A 17,010-nucleotide genomic window follows, 5' to 3' on the forward strand; every position below is an offset into this window, starting at 1 on the left:
GTGCTGGCTTCTAAGCACCTTTGACTCTGATCTCTGCCTGACAAGTGCAAGCAGAGCAACCTGGCTGGCCCTGCCCCGAGCCCTCCAGCCATCCCCCCCCTCCTGCTTTGGCCTTTGAGGCCGCAGCCGCGCCCAGAGCCCGACACAGGTAAGGCAGGTGCCGAAGCTGCCCATCGGGAGCGGCTCTGGGGAAGGTTATTGATCGCGCACCTACACTACAGCTAATTTTGAAGCACGTGTTAATATTTCAGCTCACATAACATGCGCCGCAAAAATCAACAAATTCATGCCTCCCGCCCTTATTGTGTGGGATCGTTACTTTTAAATTACATTAAATTACATTACAGGAAACCCTAAGGTCACAGGGAAAACAAGTCTGAAACAGAAGAGCCAAAAGATCAACACGTGTTTGCGAAACCAGTGCATTAATCCAAGATCTATCCTCATAGCAGAGGTCAGACCTACAGCAGAGCAAATAAAAACACGGAGAGGAGCCAGTGCCTAGTCCTGAATGGCTCTGAAAATTTCACAGGTGAAAAAAAAGCCCACTGATCTTTTATCTTTTCTCTTTTAGAAAGAGAAAATAAAACCAAGCAACAATACCACGGGAGCCACTAACTGCAAAACGTTAATTAAAAACGCAGAAGGATTAAAATGACCAGTCAGGAGGGCGGCTCACTGACCAACCCCGTGTGCCCGGCAGGGCAGGGATGGGATGTGCAGAGGACTCTCCCATGTGGCATAAACCTGTCACTGCACAGCGACTGGTTGTAACGCAGCAGAGCCGCTTGTTGCCGGACACGGAAATGAAACTTGATTTAATCCTCTTTTCCTGTAAGCTATTCACTGTCCTACGTGTGTGTGCGCACGGAAAAGTCACTTAAGCAAGGTGGTGAGAAAAAAAAAAATGAATTAATTATCTTTGCTGTGACTATATTCCTAACAAAAGCACACAGGAGTGTGCCTTTCTAAGCACTAATGCTTGATCACATAAACAGAAAAAAAATATCCTGGAAGTCATACAATTAATGGAATTTTTTTTCCAAAGAGACCCCGGTCTGGGCAGAGGCAGCATCTCCACAGAGGGTGCCATGTCCTGACCCACTTCCTCAGCCCCACACTATGGACACGCCTGCCAGGCACGGACACAAATATTTACCAGAAGTGGAAGGGAAGCAGGGGAGCTCGTGACTTCCCACCACAAAGCGTCCACGAGGCCGCCTCCTTCCTGAGGGCCAGTGACAGCTGCCTCAGGCATGACCCCTCCAACAAACTTGGCTGCTTCTCCGTTTTCTTTGGGCTTCAGCTAAACTGCTCCTGAGCAACCCCATGCAATTATTTTTTGCAACTTTTCTTTCCCATTGTGTGTTTTACTGCCACAAACCTCTTTTGGATAAACCTTTCCCACTGATACAATTGCAATATTGAATTTTACAGCCATTTGTGACCTTGAGGCATGGTTTCTCATGACAACCCACTTCAGTCAGCCTATGGTAGAAGCTGCTTCTACCACCCTGTAGCCTCCTAATTAAAACTGCCATATACACGAGATTTAAAACTCCCATATACATATGAGATTTAAAACTGCATGCTCTGCTGCAGGGATCTCTATTTCCATTGCAAAGCAGTAACATGGTAGTGTGAGGAATGCACATCAAGCCGAGGCTGAGGTCACCTGCACCTCAGGATTGGCCATGGCCACCTGGAAGTCCAAATGGCACTGTGGCATGAACCCAGAACTTTTATGTCCAATGCCAGCTGCCCCCACTCACCCGGGAGACCTCAGAAAACACAGTCCATGGCCATCTGAGTTGCTGCAGCACTGGAATTTACGGGTTGTTAACTGGTCTCTGGGTGGTGGACATATTCTCTCTGGAAGAGCCACTGTGGACCCAACTGCACCCACGGTTTTGCAGTTGGCAGGCATCTTCCTGAGAGGGGCTAATGGTGGAAATTCCATAATAAAGCTTTTAAAGTAATATATTTTGCCAGCTGATAGAGGGGAGCAGGACAGAGGTGAAGGGTAGAGCCCCAAGGCTTGTCTTTGTTGCAGTGTGCAGGATGGGGCCCTCATGTCTTCCCCACTGCCACCTGCATGTTTGTGGGTGGTAGATGTCTGTGGCCCAACTTTCCAGTCAAAAACTTGTGGTGTGGATGGGAGCAGGGACACTTTGTGGCTTGTGGAGAGCTGAGGGGGCACGGCCCCAGGCCAGCCTCAATCACGGGGCAGCGCCTGGATCTGGAAGGGCTTGGGGCAGCGAGTGAGGCTGAGTGTGAAGGCGAAGGTCAGCGTGGCAGCTGATGGTGCCTGGAAGGTGAACTTCTGCAGGAGGGCTGTGAAGAAGATGAAGAGCTCTGTCCTGGCGAGCTGCTCCCCGGGACAAGCCCGTTTGCCTGGAGAAGGAGGAAAAATAACCCCAGCGAGTCCCAAGCGAGCTTCAGCCACTGCTCAGGCTCCGCTCGCCCGCACCGCGCTGCACAGGCTGCGGGAGCTTTTCTTCCTTGAAAGGTTAGGTGGCAATGTTCACCCACACATTCTGCAGAAACCTTCCCCAGAAGTTGACTGCTGAGCAAACTGCCATGGCTGTTCGGATACAGATGTAAGAGGGGGAAAACTCAGCAAACACGGCCCCCCCCACCCCCCACCCCCGCTCCCCCATTTACTCAGCTTGTGCAAGAGGAAGAAGCCTTATTTTTTTCATCCTGCCATAACAAACTGATTTCCCTCCTGCCCTGAGCAGCCAGTATTAACTGTTACTGAGATTTTCACTGTGGGAATGGGCTGAAAAGCAGGACAAGGAGCAGTACCCTCTGGACAGGGTGTCTTGGGGAAATAAAAAAGCACTGCAAAAAGGAAAACCATCTCCTCATCCATCATCCCACCTGCAGAGAAGGGCAGGAAAGCCTCCCGCCTCCTGTACTGGCCGTTTTCCAGGAAATGTTCAGGATTAAAGGTGTCTGGAGTCTCCCACACGTTTTTGTCGAACATTATCGAAGTCAGGCTGGTCATCAGGGTGGTGCCCTGCAAGAGGGGGAGAAAACGGGTTGATTACGTGATGGAGAAGAGCTGAAGTGTTGTCAGACTAGTTTATTATTAGCTCTGCTCCACACATAATGTGAACTACTTTTTTTTTTTAAGGGCAAAGTGTTTTTTTCCTAAGCTATATAATTACGTGAGGGTGAAAGCCTACAGGATTGTTCACTTCTGTGCTCCTCTATGTATCACCATAGTGTTGATCCCTACCTTGTGCTGCTGTCACTGGGGATAATATAAACCATGTTTACATTGATAACACGGTGTTCCCATAGGAATTCGAGGCAATTTAACCAAATTATAGTCAATTGATCCGCTTTACTGTCATTTTTTTAAAAAAAACAACTCCCTGATCTGGTTTATCTCCACATCCTCCATCAGAAAAAGGAAAATATTTTCATCCATGTGGAGCAAAATGCCCAATTTTTTTTGTAATTTTCCTTGATGCAACCAATCATTTACATGGAAGAGACTAAAGCTCATACTTGTTTTCATAATGCAGTGCATATGCATCAACACCTATTGCCTGGCTTTTATCAAGTGTCACTTTTAATAGTTTATTTTTAATACTCTGTGGAATTAACAAAGCCAAACTGCTCTTCTATGTTTCTTGGCCCTCTACTCCCATAATGCCTGGCAGGTGTCTTGTATAAAACTTAAGGGATAAAACCTGTAAAACTGAAAATTATGACCAACACTGTAGGATCTCACAATTCTCCTCCGTAAGTAGGTGAGACCCATTAGAGCCCTACAGTGTTCATCAAGAGGGCTTTAATTCGCTTTATAAGTGTGTTATCTCCATAAGGTTCTGCAGATTGGTTCCTGTCCAGATGAGATTTGGGACTTGGGCCATGAAGGCTTGGCTGTGCTGGGGCAATGGGAGGGCTGATGGTGATGGTCTCCACGTACTTTGGGCAGGTGGAAGCCAGCCAGGGTGGTGTCACTGGTGGCCATCCTGGGCACCCCCAGGGGCACGACGTTGCCCACCCGCAGGACCTCGCTCAGCACGGCGCTGGTGTAGGGCATGTTCTCCTTGTCAGCCATGGTGGGCTGGCGGGACGGCCCCACCACCGTGTCGATTTCCAGCTGCACTTTCTCTACAGGAAGAGAGGAAAAAAGAAGACCTGTGCCCATACGGTTCCTGGTAAGAAACGTGGTGAACAGGCATGTCTGACATGGTAGAGTTGGAAATTACTTTGTTTTCTGAGTGTCACTGGTTTGGGGTTAAACAAAGGACCCATCAGTGACCCTACCCTGAATGTGGGGGTATGCGGCCATGTAGAGCAGAGCCCAGCGGATGGCGGTCGCTGTTGTCTCAGTCCCAGTTAAGAAGAGGTCCAGGGTGGAGCACAGCAGGTTTTCCTCATGGAAATATGAGCTGGTGTCACTTTTAAACTTGAGAAAAGAACAGAAATGAAAACTCTTATGAGGTAAGAGATGCTTTGAAGAACTCAACCCAAAACCATCCATCCATAAGTCAACTCCTGCTGCTATTTTATTGTCCACCACCCCTGGACTTGGAAATTTCTATCCTGTACTTTCAATGAATTACAAGTCCTGTGGAATGCTTTGAAAGGCACCCTGTTTGCTGTAGAGAGACTTTTGAAAGCAGGTACTGTGTTTAAATGTGAAGTTTCACAACAGCAAACACAGGCCTGCAAGCTCTCACAGAAACGTGAACACATGCCCTGAGAGTCCTCCTACGCTGCATGACAGAATGAAAAGTGCAAGAAGACAAAGTGTAAATACTTTCAAATGAAAGAAAAATAAAAATCTGTGTGTTTTCAAAGTGATCAGGCTCCTGCTGTTGTGAAAGTTTGTTGTGGAAGAGGTAGGGAGAAGAAAGCAATGCAGGAGGCTCAGACTCCTGTGGCAGAACAGGCTTGAGTCTCATCTGCTCATTTCTTAGGTTAAGCTGTAGGTATTTCCCTCTTACCTTTTCTATTTCCCTCAGGTAACAGTCAATATAATCTCCTGCCTCAGACTGGTCCAAATCCTCCTTGTGCTTTGCAATCACTCCCTTGACAAATGATTGAAGCTTCTCCCAGTGCCTGAAGATTTTCCTAAAGGGTCCTGGTAACCACCTCATGACCAAAGGAAAAGCATTATACAGCTGGTGAGACATCAAACAGAGAAAAAGAGCATTTCTTGAGTTAAAAAAAATAAAAATAAAAATAAAATAAAGAAGCAGGCATCACCGTTGAGATGACAGTAGAAGTTATTAGCTCCCTTTGCTACCAGGAGAAAAATGAGTTTTGCTATAAAGGTGAATTTAGATACACAGACATAAACAAGTAGAAATGAGGCAAGAACTGGCCAGATGTTTTCTGCTGGCAAAATTCACTACTATTGGGTGGCCAAAGCTGTCACCTACTGTGAAGGACAAGTCTGAGGTGGCCACAGGAGTCATAAATCCGTGTGGATGCAGAAGAGCCCCTCTGCATCCCTTAATGGGGGGGTCTGTGGAGGGCAGAGAGATCAGACCTGGACCATGGTGTGCAACTGTGCAGAAGATAAGTGCAGCCTGTCCCCAAATCCACCTACCTGGGTTATAAACCTGAACTCTCAAATTGCTTTGTCATAAGTAAAAGTTAGTTGAGAAGCTGCTTGGGAAAGGGGTGAGGGAAAAGGAGGGAATTTTCACTGAAAGTGCTACTAACTGACTATTCTTTTTGTGGAAACAGATATTTTTAAGGTTTGTCCAGTGCTCTCCAGTTATGTCAGACATCAGGTTGGTTTTACAATCCTGCAGCACTTTTTCTCCATGTGCCTCCATAATTTAACTTGCTTCCTTGATGGACACTGTGTACAAGCCCAGACTAATGCAAAGCAATACTGTGGTCATTTCCATTGTAAAATACTCTTTTTCTACAGGAAAAAGGAGGTACATCAGAGCCGCAGAAACTCCAGTTTGTGAGCTCTTATATGCAGCTGAAGCTAGAAAAGCATCCGACCGGCTTTACCTGGCCCCAGAAGCTTCCGATGAGCAGCAGCGTCTCAGCCAGTGAGTGCAGCAGTTCCTGGAAACCGTTGTCATGGTAGTCGAAGCGGCTCCCAAAAGTTATGGAACAGATGATGTTTGAAACAGCACTATTGATTTTGTAATGAGGGTCAAATGGTTGTCCTGGAGGACATGAAATGAAAAGACAGCTTTCCTTTTTTTTTTAATTTAAAGCCTCAGTCAAAACCACAATCTCTACCAGATCAGGGGTTGGGAGGTTGGGGTGAGACCTCATCTACTTTTCACCTATGGTGATGCTAAGGCTTCACTCTGTGTCCCGGGGTCCCTGCCACCCTCATCACCTCCAGCATCCCACTGGAGGTTGGACATGTGTGCCATGACATCCTTTCTCCAAGGACATCCCTCCCTGTTTCCAGCCCAGGCTGCTGGCACACACCGAGGTTAGCACAGAGCTGCCCAGAAGGTTTTGAACTGCTTTCCAGGGAAAACAGCTGGGAGCATGCCACACTATGGCTCTTGGGTTTGCTTGCACCAACATGGATTTGGTGCCAATTTTAAATACCAGGAGAGGGTCCCTCAAAGGCAGGGAGCTCAGGATTAACCACACTGCAAAAATGCCATTGCACTGGCCTTTGACTGTCCACCACAGAGAAACCAAGTGAGATGAAGGAGAGTGAGAGGGGCGGGGGGGGGGGAGAGGATTGCAAGTCTCTGCAGCCACCTGTAAGATCCAGAATTAGCTCATACAGCCCACAGATGTGCTGCACACCTGCATTCCTTGGGAGAGCTATCAAGCAGAGACCATCATCTCCTAGGGCACATTCAGGCAGGCTGGAGAGCCACTAGCCATGGTAGGAGAGACTGATCTCAGCAACGACTCCAGCCCAGCCCTGAGCTGCTGCCGCTCTGCTGGGGAGCATCATTTGAAATGCAAGGCACACTCTGCAGGACTGCTGCTCCCTCCACTCTTCAAGAAAGTAATTAAACTGAGCTGGTGCTCAGATATTAGAGTGATGGACATGATCACTATTTGTCATTACTAATGGGAAGAAAGGCTCAAACCAGCAGCTTAATTAGTTTATTGATTAAGACTATAAAGGACTATAATCAATTGGCAACATGAAGTATTTGGCCTGTTCAGTGCAACAGCAATTAAAATGGAGCAAGATCAGTATATAATTTCACAATTCCTATTTAGATCTTTCTTGTTTACTATATATAGCTCCATAGAACTAGCTAAACCCATCTGCTTCTATTTAAAGCTGAAGTGCAACATCACCCATGTACCAACATATAAATTATTCTTACTAAGACCCCTCTGGCAGTTCTTAAAAGCTGGACCATAAAAGAGCAAGGCACATGCTTCATCTGTGCATGATACAAAAGGAAAGCCTGACTAAACAAGTTTTAAAATACTTTGCAAAGCCAAGGACAAGCAGAGGTTAACTAAGCCTCTGGGTGTATGGGCTTCTAGCAGGAGAGCTGCATTTGTTCCTTCACAGATGATGGGACTTTCTTACCATACAAATATGCATGTTTTTATAAACACCTACTCTATATTTGCTTAATATTAATAAGGAAGAACTAAAATAGTAGGCCTGAGGTCTAACAGAAGTGCCGAAAGGTGCAGTCTGTAAGTAGAGATTTGAGCTACTGAAGAAATGTTTTGCAAGTCAGGAGCTGTGTTGGAGCAAGAATTTTACTTCTCCTTATTCATTTAGCTGGCAGCTTTGGGCACGGTGCTGTACCTCAACCACCCACCTTTCTCCTCCTCGATCACCTCCACGAGGTACCGGCTCTCCTCCTGCACCTTCTCCTCAAAGCTCACAGCAATGCTTTTCAGTGTGGCTGCAGCAAACTTCCTCTGTTGCCTCCATATGTGCCCATTCGATGAGATGAGCCCTGTGGGTGGGAAAAAACCAAGAGAACAAACCTCATTCCAGGTCACACATGAGTGACAGGCTTCAGAAACTCAGAATCAAACAGAACCCATAGACATCAAAAACTATAGTTTTGCCTGGGAATTAAAATTCAAGAGTGATTGGCTTATGCTAAAGATCTAGCTTTATGGATTGGCTTTAATCTGCTACTTTGTCACTTTGCGTGGGAAAAAAAGGTGTAAGCCAAAATACTCTAAGTACTATCAGGCTGTTGGCAGAGCTGGAGGCAGGAGCACCATTCCCCATCTCTGGAGCTATATGCAATGGGGGGGGGGGGAAAGAAGGAGGAATTAAAACCAGGGGGGAAAACTCTTCAAGTACATCGACTGCTGAGCAGCTTGCATTTATTTCTCCTCTTTCATCAAGACCTGACTTTGATCCCATCATCCCTAAATCCCAGAGAGATTAAAATGCACACTTCTGAGATTATCAGACTGAATTCTGTTCTTGTGTGGAAGCTTTTACAGGTATAGTTACCAAGGGCTGAATTCAGTCTCTTTCTTTCACTCAGATTTTTATCATTGTAAATAGATGAAAAAAAATGTACCGAAGCCCTAGCAGTTGTGCTTACCAAAGCCTCTAAATATTTCTTGGAGAAGTGGAATATTTGGCCGATCTGCAAATATTTCAGCCTGCTGGACAAGAGCTTCTCTCACCATCTGGTACCCACTGACTACCACAAAAGTCAGACTTCCAAACTGCACGCTGAAGATGTTTCCGTACCGACCTGTGAGCTGAAAGAGAGATCATCACCCTCTGAGAGCAAGAAGATGGAGATTTTAAAAACTCACCTGGACAAGACCTTGAGAAATGGCATCTAACCTTGAACTTAGTCCTGTTTGAAGCAAGGGATCCTAAGAAAAACCCAAACCCAAGTCCGCAGATCCCATCCAACCTAAACTATTCCGTGAATGCTGGAGACTGCATAAAAATGCTAGAGAGCAGTAGTGTGGGAGAGATGGTTTGCTTATATTTGGTAGCAAGTATGACCTGGGTTTCACCAGGTGGTTGCACCAATTTAACTTGTAACAAGAACATAACTTGTTTTTTAACTGGTAGGCATCTACTCCATCCTTCTTCTTCACAGAGGAGGTGAAGGCACCACCTGGATCACCAGGTCTACGTGAAAGGACACACAAAGTTACCCTGAACTGCTGGTGGTGAATCGTGAACCCAGCCTAGGGCCAAAAGGGTTGGCTGAAACCCATGGTAGCAAGGCTGGCATTGGCCTGCTACTTAAAATGAAGAGATGAATAGTCACCAGAAAGGCTATCTGTAACCAGCAAGTCAGAACTTTTCCTTCCACTTTTTCAGAGAAGTATACTCTGCATGTATAAGGTACCTCTCATTGCCTTTGGTGGAAGACAAAGCCCTGGAAGGAAACCTTTCCAAAGCAATCACTGCCTCTTTCTGCAACACAGAAGCCACCACAGAGATGGTTAACTCAGGATCTTAAATGTGTCTTTCACATTTAATGGTGCAAATCATTGGCCTCTGAGCAAAGACAGCAACAAGACAATTTCCAGAGCTGATCTTCAAGGTCTGAACAGTTCAATACTCACACAGGACTTGACATCTGTACCAACCCCACGCGCCCCGAACCCTTCCTGGGCTCCAGCAGAAAATGGTCAGGGTCAGATGGGAATAAATAAGAGGCACCTATAGGTCTTCATCCATTACATGTTTCTTTCCCCTTGGACCTTCCTACTCCCATGGAAGAAGGTGACAGTGAGGGATAAAACCAAGGAAGTTTGTCTATCATACATAGTTGTTATATAGCTAGTTCTTCAGAGGCTGTCCTTGCTTTGCAGGTTTGGGGATTAAAGTCACTGGATGAGGCAAAATATTGTTAGTAGGAGGAACGTCCACAGACCTCTTACCTTCTGCAGTGCAAGATGGAGGGGCTGCCTGAAGTCCACAAAGGTTCCCATGAGAGGAAAGAGCTGTGGCCCTGGAGGGAAATTCCTGGGTCGTCTCTTTTTCACAAGGTCAATAATCAAAACAAACACGACCAAAACCACAAAGAACATCCAACAGTTCAGCCTTTCCAAGAGCGAAACCAAATCAGGCCAAAACTGAAGCTCCATCTTGGCTGATGAACTCACGGATTTTCATCCCAGGAAGGGACTTAATGCTGGTGCTACTTTTGCTAAAACAGGTGTAAGAAAGGACTGGAAAGTAAACAAAGCAAGCTAAGATGCAGATAGCTTGCTGCGGACAGGCCTGCCATAGGTCAGCTGCTTTCTCGGGTCCAGCTACTGCCAGACCACCTGGTGAATAAGTTTAAACACTAGGATCTCCAAAATCAACCCCAAAGACTCAACACATTGGGCCAAACCAAAGCACTCTTGCAAACCTTTAGCTTACATCTCTCTCAACTCCCTAACTTTCTTATGGAAGACTATTCCTCCCTTCTGCCCATAACAAGGAGCTCCTTTATACAGACACTTCACTGGGATTACAAGCATTAGAAATGGTTGAGGTTAGGTAAAAGCAGCTTACTTGGCTGATTATATAGAGTGGGTGTTGCATAATTTAAATAACAGCAAGGCATCTGAGGTGATGGACACCATAACATGGACTGAGGGGCTGATCCTGTTAAGTCCTAAGCCTTGTCTATAAAGGGTTGGATGCCTTCAGTGCCCACCAAAGCCTGCCTGGCTCTGCTGGAGGCATCAGGTGAAGTTCAGACAAGGGAATCACTGCAGGAGCCCAGGGGTCTGCCCAGCAACTTAAAGGAGAGTTAAAGGAGCTTAATTTCAAGAGTGAGAACATAGGCTCTTATGCTTGCCAGCTGAAGGAGAGATTGGAACTTATGCATTTAAATCTCCTGGGTTTTCTGAAAATCTCCTTTGAAAGCATCAGGCAGTCCCAGGAGAAGGCTGCAATGGACTGACAGTGACTCCTGTGACCATGAATCAACCTCCCCATGCCTGCCAGTATCTTAGCTACAACTTGTTCCCAACTTGTTCTCTTTCTTCCTCTGCCTTTTAAAAGCTTTGCTTTGCAAACAATCTAAATTTATACCAAAGCAAAACTGTCAATCATGATTTTTTAAATTATTTGCTTAGAAGTCATGGTGAGAAAGAAGTTCAGAAGAATGGCAAATTTTTATCGTCTTCAATATTTTCTAGAAAGATTTAATTTTTCAGGAAAAAAAAATGCAAATTTTCATGAGAAATTATTTTTGGGAGAAAAATAATTTACATTTCCCTAGTCTTTCAGCTTTGCTGTCCATGTCTTTCATTACCTTGGTGGCTGCAGTGCCAGCAGAGCACATGCAGGCTGTGACAGATCTGCACCTTCGTTATTGCAGGAGTCCCTTTTAAGGGCAATACCCAAGACTTCTTGGTTTGAAATATTATTTGCATGTTTCTGGACGACATTAGGCCCCAAATGGGAAGCAGTAATGGGAGAAACATCTCACATCACTAGTCTATAACCTGTATTTTACATGTCCCCACAGCACAGCTGTGAGCAGCAGCGGCTGGACATGCTTTGCTTGTCCCCATGCCACTGCACCCATGATGCTCCCATACCCACATCACACACCTATTCCACCCTTCCTGGTATGGCAAGCCTTGCTTCCCAGAGGCTAAATCAGGATAGTGGGCTCATGTGCTTCATCCTAGCATCAGGGAGATGACTCGGTTGGTGGAGGTGTCAGCCTACGGCACGCTCAAAGGGACTGTGATGATAAGGCGTCAACTTCTGCTAGCCCAGTTTCACTCCTCTGTTCTTCGCTGTGCCATATGAGTTGTCAGCAAGCACAGAGTGCAGATCCCTCTACCACTTGTGGCTGCTGTGAATCGGGCTACGTGCAAAGCCAAGGTGCTAATGTGTTCTTCTGGGTGGTGGTGTGGGGGTGGATGCATCGTGGTTGACAGGAGAAATGTTATTTTTAGCAGGAGGAGCACATTTTGCATGTACTCACATGTGTCTTGTCAGTCAGAAACCTCCAGCCTATTACTTTGCCTCGAAGCTTCACATGGCCAAATGCATCTCTTCACAAAGTCCTCAACACACCAGATCTGCTAAAAATCAGGGAAGGGCCTTCCAGTATGACCAGGGCTCTCCTAACCTTGGTAGACAGTAACACCAGCATGTTACCAAACTCCATTGTGACGATGCTGGTTTGGATCCCAGGATTTAATCAAATCAGTTCCCAGCACGTGCTGCTGTGCAGATTCCCAAAGCACCCAGGAAGTCACGTCGCTGTGGCACATGGGCAGTACAGAAGTGTTGGAGAATTCCTACTTTTGCAATCTCAATGAGACCCTTAGCTGTAAGATCCTGGTCACCTGGAAGACGAACCCCTGCCTCTGGCCAACACCACAAACACAGGAACATTTGCCTTCTATGCTCCCAATAGCAAAAATGTGAATTAATAGGAGCTCAGGATGCACATCCACACATCTAATAAGGATCTAAACCCACTTTTTCTGATTCCTCCTCAAATACCTCTCTTGACCCCAGCACACAGCTTTTTGACCACCTTACCTGAGCTCACAGACACCGAGCAGATAAATTGTGCCATATTGCATGGACAGGCACACATCACCACTTGAATATTAAGGCATCTTGAACAGCCAACAGCCAGAAATTGGCCCATATGCTTTGTACCTTCTTCCCTGGCTAGATGTCTAACTGTGTGCAGAAGGTTTTGAAACACAAAGAGAAACATTCTGTTAAAAACGCAATTACCATTTGTTTTTCAAGATATAGTATCCCATTATTTTTTCCAGAGAAGTGAAATTCAATAAGGTTACAACAGAATGTAGTCCAACAGTTATCGTACTTTCAGAGTATTATTTAAGCTACAGAATTTCTTAATGATTAGAAACATATGTAGGAAAAATCACACGCAAAATTAGAGTGACTGGAGACAATTCCCCCCCCACCACCACTTTTTTTTTCAGGCAAGTAACAGCTCATCCACCACCGTGGTTCCATCTACCACGTTGGAGGTATGAGATCCCCACCCACTGGGAAGCCACGTGCTCAGGTCACCTCCAGCCAAGTCCAGGGACCCATCCTTATTTACACCAAGGAGTATTTTGCTGCTTCTTTCCTCCTTATGTCAGACCTAAAGGAGTGATGCCATTTTCACCACAGACAAGCCGATGAATGGCAGAGACCACCCTGATGTGTGTTAAAGCCATGTCCCAGGGGGCTTTCACACAGGTGTAGCTGCCATTTCACAAGCCAGCCCAGATGGTATCAAATGGCCTCAGAGGCAATGGCAGCTCTGGACACTAACTTCCTTTCATGATTTGCTAGATGAAATCTACAGATTGCAGAAGGAGAAGAAGAGAGTGCTGGGACACCCAAACCTCTGCTGCAAGCTCAGGAAAAACATGTCTGAACCCAGTCCTTAAGCTGGAGTTCCTGCTTGGAGTAATTTCACAGGGACATAAGTGATCCTGCGAGAGCCCAGGGCTCAAATATCTCTGAGACTCTGACTCCCAAGCCCCAAAATCTGGAGCCAAGTCTGTATTTACTACTGTGCATGAGCAGCAAGTATTAAACTGCCTCCAATTTTGTAGCTTCTCTGTTTCCTACTTAAGACTAGATGCAAATATTCTCAAGATTCTCCTGGGACTCAAACAGGTCTCACCTACAGCCTCGTGGTCGCAACATTCCCAGCACTAATTAAAGCTATAGGGCAGGCAACTGTCACCATGAACGGGTAAACTGAGGCATTATGAGCCTAAGCGGAGTGGTGTGATTAGACCTACACTGTGTCCCACCATGCAATCCAGGAGGGATCCCAGATGAGATGCTCTGTGACCTTCTGCAACAGGCCAAAACACCCCTCTTCTGCTGTAGCAGACCACTGTGTTGAAGGGCTTGCATTCAGATTCATCAGCCAGACAAGCAAACTAGGACACAGCAAGCCCTGCAGGGAGCACACCCTGTGCCTCCTGACTCTGGATCACCCCTTGACTTTTTTGGTCTTTGCCCAAGATTTTATTCCCTTCACAGCCAAGGCCTGCAGCACCTTTGTCACCTGCCTGACAGATCCCAGAGGGACGCATTGCCTCAACCTGGGGGGTGCCGGGTGCTTCCCCCCGCGGGGCCGGGCCGGCAGCAGCAGCTCCCCCTGCCCCTGTTCCCAGCTCATCCCCCGCCTCTCCATCAACCTCTAACACACTCTCCTTCCTCAGACGCACCTTTTCAGTATTCACAGAGAAGAGCAGAGTCACATATTCCTCTCAAAGCCACAAGGACTCGACTAGAGCGAAAATGTCATTTATGTACGTATCACAAGCGTTTTTCTAGGCACAGATGTCTTTCTGGTGCCAATATGCTGTTTATGTACTTATCTGTCACAAGCACATGTCTCCATACATATGCCCTGCTGGCAGAGGCACAGAGCATTTTGAAACTCTTATTAGGCTGCTAATGAATAATACGCATACAAAGGAGAAAACAGAAGGTGGATCTATCAGGAACAGCCTCTTTCTTAACTACCTTTTAATTGTAGGAGAGGAAAAAAAAAAAAAAAGAGATTAATTTTGATATGTCGGCATCTGTGAAGGCCTCACTTAGCAGCAGCAAACGCCACCAGTTTAAAAGCGGATTTTTCACAGGTTTGGGTATTTTGATGGGGGGGGGGGGGATTTTTTTTTTCCCCCTTAAAAAAAAAAACAAAACACCCACAAAATTTTTGACACCGAGAGTATTGCAAATCCTGGTGCCAATGATGTACGATGGTGTGATTGTCACCACGGAATGCTGAAAAGCCCGAGCAGCTGTTTGGCATATTGACAGTGCGAATTCGGAGCGTTTTAAATGCAAATGACAGTATTCAATTGATCGCAGGAAAACAATGGGTCATAGCCTTACCTTTCCTTGGCTAGGCTCTGAATAATCAGCCTGCAAATCCATGCACAATAGGGATATTGTACACGTTCCTGGGGATTTTGTTCCCTGTGTACATGGGGGTCCATCCGATGCTTCTTCTGAGTAGAGCTGAAAAAGAGGAGCCACCACATCATCCTGGGCACTGGGCTGGGGTGAGGTGGAGAAAGGGGCATAATTTGCTCCAAATCCACCACGTCCTAAGTGTCAGCCTGTTTTTCCTCACTCCTCTCAATTTCTGCTTGCTCTTTAATCATTCCCAAGGGTGGCTGGCTTTCTGCCTGACTTGTCTCCATTATACCCTGCTGCAATCAATATGGCAAGCAGAAACCAGCAGGAGAAGGCATGTTCTGCTCTCGCTGAGAGCTGGTGGGAGGGAAGGAGATCAGGCCAGCCAGCTGCAACCCCAGCCCAGCAGGAAAACCCAAATCCAGCTGAAAAAGCCACCATCAGACACCTGGGTCCTGTTTCCTTCATGGTGTCCCCCGCCTGGCAGCAAGCAGCAGGTAAAAATCTTCCTCCCTCTTCCAGTCCAGGGATAGCAGGCAGGAAAACATGGCCACAGTAGAATTTCCACTGGAAGCAGCTTTATTTTTTTTGCAGTGGTGAAAAGAAAAAGAAGAGTTCTTCCAAAGCAGAAAACTCCAGGATCAGAGGACCCAAACTTTCACCCTGTGCAGGACTGTTACAGATGGGACCTGCTGAGTGCTTGGTGGTACTCACACTGCTTCTGGTCTCCATAGCTGGCCTTGCTAAGTTAAAGCTGAGTATCTCTAGTCATAGCTTTTTGTTTTCAATACCCAGATTTATTTTAAAATAAGTTTAAAAAACATGTAGGAGTGCTGTGGGTGAGGACATCACCCAGACAGTGCTGTCCGCCCCTGGCTTTACCTTACAGCATTACCCTGTGACATCTCCCTCCAAGAATTCTAACTTGGTGAATTTCTTGCCTTATTTTGTAAGCCTAGAAGACCTTTTCAGGGCTCCCATTCCTGCAGTGCCCCGATTGCAGCTAAATTGTGCCAGTGAGCAGGACTTTTCTGTCTTCTGCTATTCCATCCACCATTCTGGTATTTCAGTCGTAAGCATTTTGAGTCAAGCATTGGTTTTTGCATCTCCTTGATCCATTGGTCTGGTCTGAGACAATTCTCAGTGCTTCTGCAGTGCAACCAATGTACAAACAGCATCACACGTGCCAGAGCAGCTGCCGAGATGTCTGTGAGATGCCCATACTCAGATTCACACCTGGGATCACAAGGTTAAATTGACCATCACAAATGGCTGATGTTCTTGAGCTGTTTCAACATGGGGTCTATGTGGTGGGCTACCTGCACCAGAAGTGGGACTTGGCCAATTAGAAAATATTTTATTTTAAATGGGGAGGTTCATGAGCAGTTGGAGGCTGGAGATCACGTGGCCAATGTCATCCATTTATGGAGTCCTGTTAGGAGGTTCCACAATTTTCTCAGGCTTTCCAAGCTTTTCCAGCAATTCTGTGTGGGTATGAAAATCAAGTGACTACTCTGTACAGCTAAATTACACCTGTTCCAGCATTCAGCTTCTCAGTCTCTGAAGGAAGGCAATGAAAAACCACCAGCATAATTATTACCTTTGTCTTCCTAAGATAAATCTGTTTACCTGTAAAACAAACGCATTAAAAACCAATCAGCCAACAGAAATAATTAGTTACAACATAGGCGTGTGATTTGCTCAGCCTCTGGAACAGGGCAGTGTCTTGCTTAGCTTGAACTCATTGCTGATGGATGCTTGGTGAAAGGTTTTGGAGACTCTGTACTCAGCTAAATGCTGGGAAGACAGAAAATTATTACTTCAGTGAGACACTGCTCAAGTCAGCTCTGCAAGAAATTCATCACCAGCAGAACTGGCACCAGATGAGCAGCAGCATGTGGAAACTGAACTGTAAAAAGTAACTAAATTAGTGATCTAAGGGAATATTGTAAATCATGAGGGAAAATGCGTCGTTACCCAAAGGGAGAAATGTTCTTATTTAGTGAGTTTTTGTTTAGCTAAAGGAAATGCTCGGGTAGGGGATTCAGCTGTGAACACAGAGCCTTTGTTTGTGGGGAACAAAGGGACCTAAACCAACATACGTTGGTGATGGAGAAAAACTTTCAGTCAAACTACAGTGAGCTGGAAGATAAAGCCTTGAGCTTGCTATCAAACAGGCAGGACTGGCTTCCTGTGCCTCA

The 17,010-nt window shown here is 46.1% G+C and overlaps 1 protein-coding gene across 1 annotated transcript; it reads right to left on the reverse strand.

Moving 5' to 3' along the window:
• Nucleotides 1-2,164: 2,164 nt before the first annotated feature.
• On the reverse strand, nt 2,165-10,529 carry LOC127387138 (cytochrome P450 2J2-like). The gene is made up of 9 exons (XM_051625124.1): nt 9,817-10,529; nt 8,508-8,670; nt 7,758-7,898; nt 5,998-6,158; nt 4,971-5,147; nt 4,288-4,429; nt 3,944-4,131; nt 2,884-3,022; nt 2,165-2,394 (listed from the first exon to the last, which is right to left on the reverse strand). The coding sequence occupies exons 1-9, from the start codon at nt 10,021-10,023 to the stop codon at nt 2,216-2,218; spliced, it is 1,497 nt and encodes a 498-aa protein (XP_051481084.1). The 5' UTR covers nt 10,024-10,529; the 3' UTR covers nt 2,165-2,215.
• Nucleotides 10,530-17,010: the final 6,481 nt, after the last annotated feature.

The sequence above is a fragment of the Apus apus genome, chromosome 7, assembly GCF_020740795.1.
Source record: "Apus apus isolate bApuApu2 chromosome 7, bApuApu2.pri.cur, whole genome shotgun sequence".
In the NCBI taxonomy this organism is placed as follows: Eukaryota; Metazoa; Chordata; class Aves; order Apodiformes; family Apodidae; genus Apus; species Apus apus.